The 2,389-nt window shown below is 68.1% G+C and overlaps 1 protein-coding gene across 1 annotated transcript; it reads right to left on the bottom strand.

Annotated features, from left to right (window-relative positions):
* Positions 1-4: 4 nt before the first annotated feature.
* Positions 5-1,629, bottom strand: MNEG_16322 (hypothetical protein; the record flags this gene model as incomplete). The annotated part of the gene is made up of 4 exons (XM_014035208.1): positions 5-37; positions 118-294; positions 644-1,337; positions 1,595-1,629. 4 exons carry the CDS (start codon positions 1,627-1,629, stop codon positions 5-7), a joined length of 939 nt encoding a protein of 312 aa, XP_013890662.1.
* Positions 1,630-2,389: the final 760 nt, after the last annotated feature.

Raw genomic sequence — 2,389 nt, forward strand, 5'->3', positions numbered from 1 at the left:
TGTGTCATGTTTTTGGGGCGGTGCTCGCGACTCGCCGCTGAGGCGGGGCGCGAGGGTCCTGCCGCTTGGCGCGCCACGCCGTACGCGTGCGCCCCTGGAAGCTGAAAAGGCACCCACCTGCTCCTCCGACAGCTCCACCCCCCGCGCCACCGGCGACGTGCGGCCGATGAGCCCCTGCACCTCCCCCCACGCGCGCCGCAGCGCGGGGGCGCGCTCGGAAAGCAGCGCGCGCGCCGCGCGCGCGTCGGCGCGGCCCATCAGGGCGCGTAGCTCATAAGACACATCTAGCACCTCCTGCGGCGGGCGCAGGGAGGGCGGTCGGTCGGTCGGCGGTCGGATGGCGGCAGGTTGGCGGCGGGCTGCTGCCACTCAGGGGCGGAAAACGCGTCGTTGCGGTCGCTCGGCTGCGGCCGTCTGGAGCGCAGAGGGCTGAGGGTGCGCAAGTAGATCGATTGACGCCAAGTCGCCGATGAGGCAGCTTCTGGCCGGGCAGCTGAGGGCTAACTGGGACCAACAGGCACGGACAGAGCCCGGGGACGGCAAACAAAACAAAGCCGAGCACCGGCAAACACAGCAAAGGCGATAAGGCTTGCGGCCGCAAACGCGGGGTGCGGTTTGGGGGCACGCGCGTGCGCGCGCGCACCTCGAACCGCCCCGGCAGCGCGTCCCCTTCCAACGCCTCCACCGCCTGCACCAACGGCCACCGCGCCAGCGGCCCGCCGCCGCCGCAGTCGCCGCCGTCGGCGACGTCGCAGGTGCCCGCGCGCCGGAGGGCGCCGCCGGCGACCTCCCAGCCGAGCGGCGCGGCGAGCCGGGGCGCTGCGCCGGCGCCTGCGGCGGCGAGCAGGCGCCGGAAGGCGGAAACTTTCGGATCGGCGGCCAGTGCCGCGAGGGCCGCCTCTTCTGATAGGTCTTGGCAGTCTGCCGTTGGATCGCCCCTGCTGCCGCGCCGCTGCCGCGGCCGCGCCGCGGTGTAGCCGCCGGCGCCATTGGCGGCCCGCGCGGGGGCGGGGGCCGGGCAGAGCACGGCGGCGGCGGCGGCGGTGACGACCGCGAGAGTGTCCGCGGGCGCCGCGCCGCCGCAGAGCCAGTCCAGGAACGCGGACGACTCAGCGTGCCAGCAGCTGTCCCAGCCGGACACCGCCACGATGGCCACCGGCGCGCCACCGCTGTCGCCCGCGCCGCCGGCGCCGCCCTGCTGCTGCAGGCGCGCGGCGAGCCGCTGCACCAACTCGAGGCGGTGGCGGTCGAGGGTGGGGGGCTCTGCGAGCACGACGGCGGGCTCGGCCGCGGGCTCGTGCTTCTGGTCGCACATGTCGCGAGCGGCGCCGCCGCGCCTACCGAGAACGCGCGGGGGTCCGGCGTGTGCGAATTGCTCGCGACCCAGGTCTGCGCGCCGATCGATCGCCATGTTGGGTGTGTGACGAGGTGCACTGGCTGTTAAGCGGGACGCTCATCTCAAAAGTGACCGCCATGCTCCCTTTTTGCTTTGCCCAAACGCATGACCGGGCTTGCTCTTCGTTCCCTCGTTCCTACCGGAGCCCGCGTGGGTGCCCCCTGGCCCAGGGTAGCCCCCAAGGCTGTCCACACGTACCTATAATCTGCTATATCTATCTCCTTGTCTGGCATCCTGGCAACATGAGAATATTGCGCCAGACGATCTCGCGCTGTGCGCGATCGAGCGGACAGACAATACACACGACCCTTAGTTGTGAGGCATGGACCACAGCATATTACGTGCGGCGGGAGCAGAAGGCATACACGCGAATGGCGTCACTGCAACGGCATCCTGAGTGCGAGGGATCCCCAGCTGACGTTGCCGATACAGCAGGGCGGCTGCAAGGCGTAACACGATCCCGCGGCCTCACAAACCCGCACAAGACAATGCAAAAAATACGGTATCTGGATAAGCCTCCAGGCCTTGGCGGCGCTGTTGCGTAAGCACTGCGCGTGCGCCCGTTGACCAGTCAACAGGCAGCCTCGCTCTGCCAGGGCGATGAGCGAGCGCTGCTGGCACCACGCTGCAAAACAAAGCGGAGGCACGCGCCGCCAATAGCACGCGCTGCCAATGCCGCAGCAGTGTGACTTTAGCGGAAACAAATTGATCAGTCCAGCAGTTGAACAAAAACGCGAGAGTAACGAGGTCAAGGGCAGGGGCAGTGCAAGCACGCCGTCGTCTTCAACCACCAAGCAAGCGAGAATCAAGGCAGCCACACTGATTCCCGGGAGGTTTGCTTTTGTTGATTCAAGGAGAAACATGGCTTTGGTGTGTGCGCGCATGTGGGTAAGTCGTGTGAGTCACAAGGGCCGAGCACGGCTCTAGAGCAGTTGAGCGCCTTGTCTGCTCAAAAGCGTGTGGTGCATAGCACAGAAGCCCACTATCACCACA

The sequence above is a fragment of the Monoraphidium neglectum genome (assembly GCF_000611645.1).
Source record: "Monoraphidium neglectum strain SAG 48.87 unplaced genomic scaffold scaffold06242, whole genome shotgun sequence".
Lineage (NCBI taxonomy): Eukaryota > Viridiplantae > Chlorophyta > Chlorophyceae > Sphaeropleales > Selenastraceae > Monoraphidium > Monoraphidium neglectum.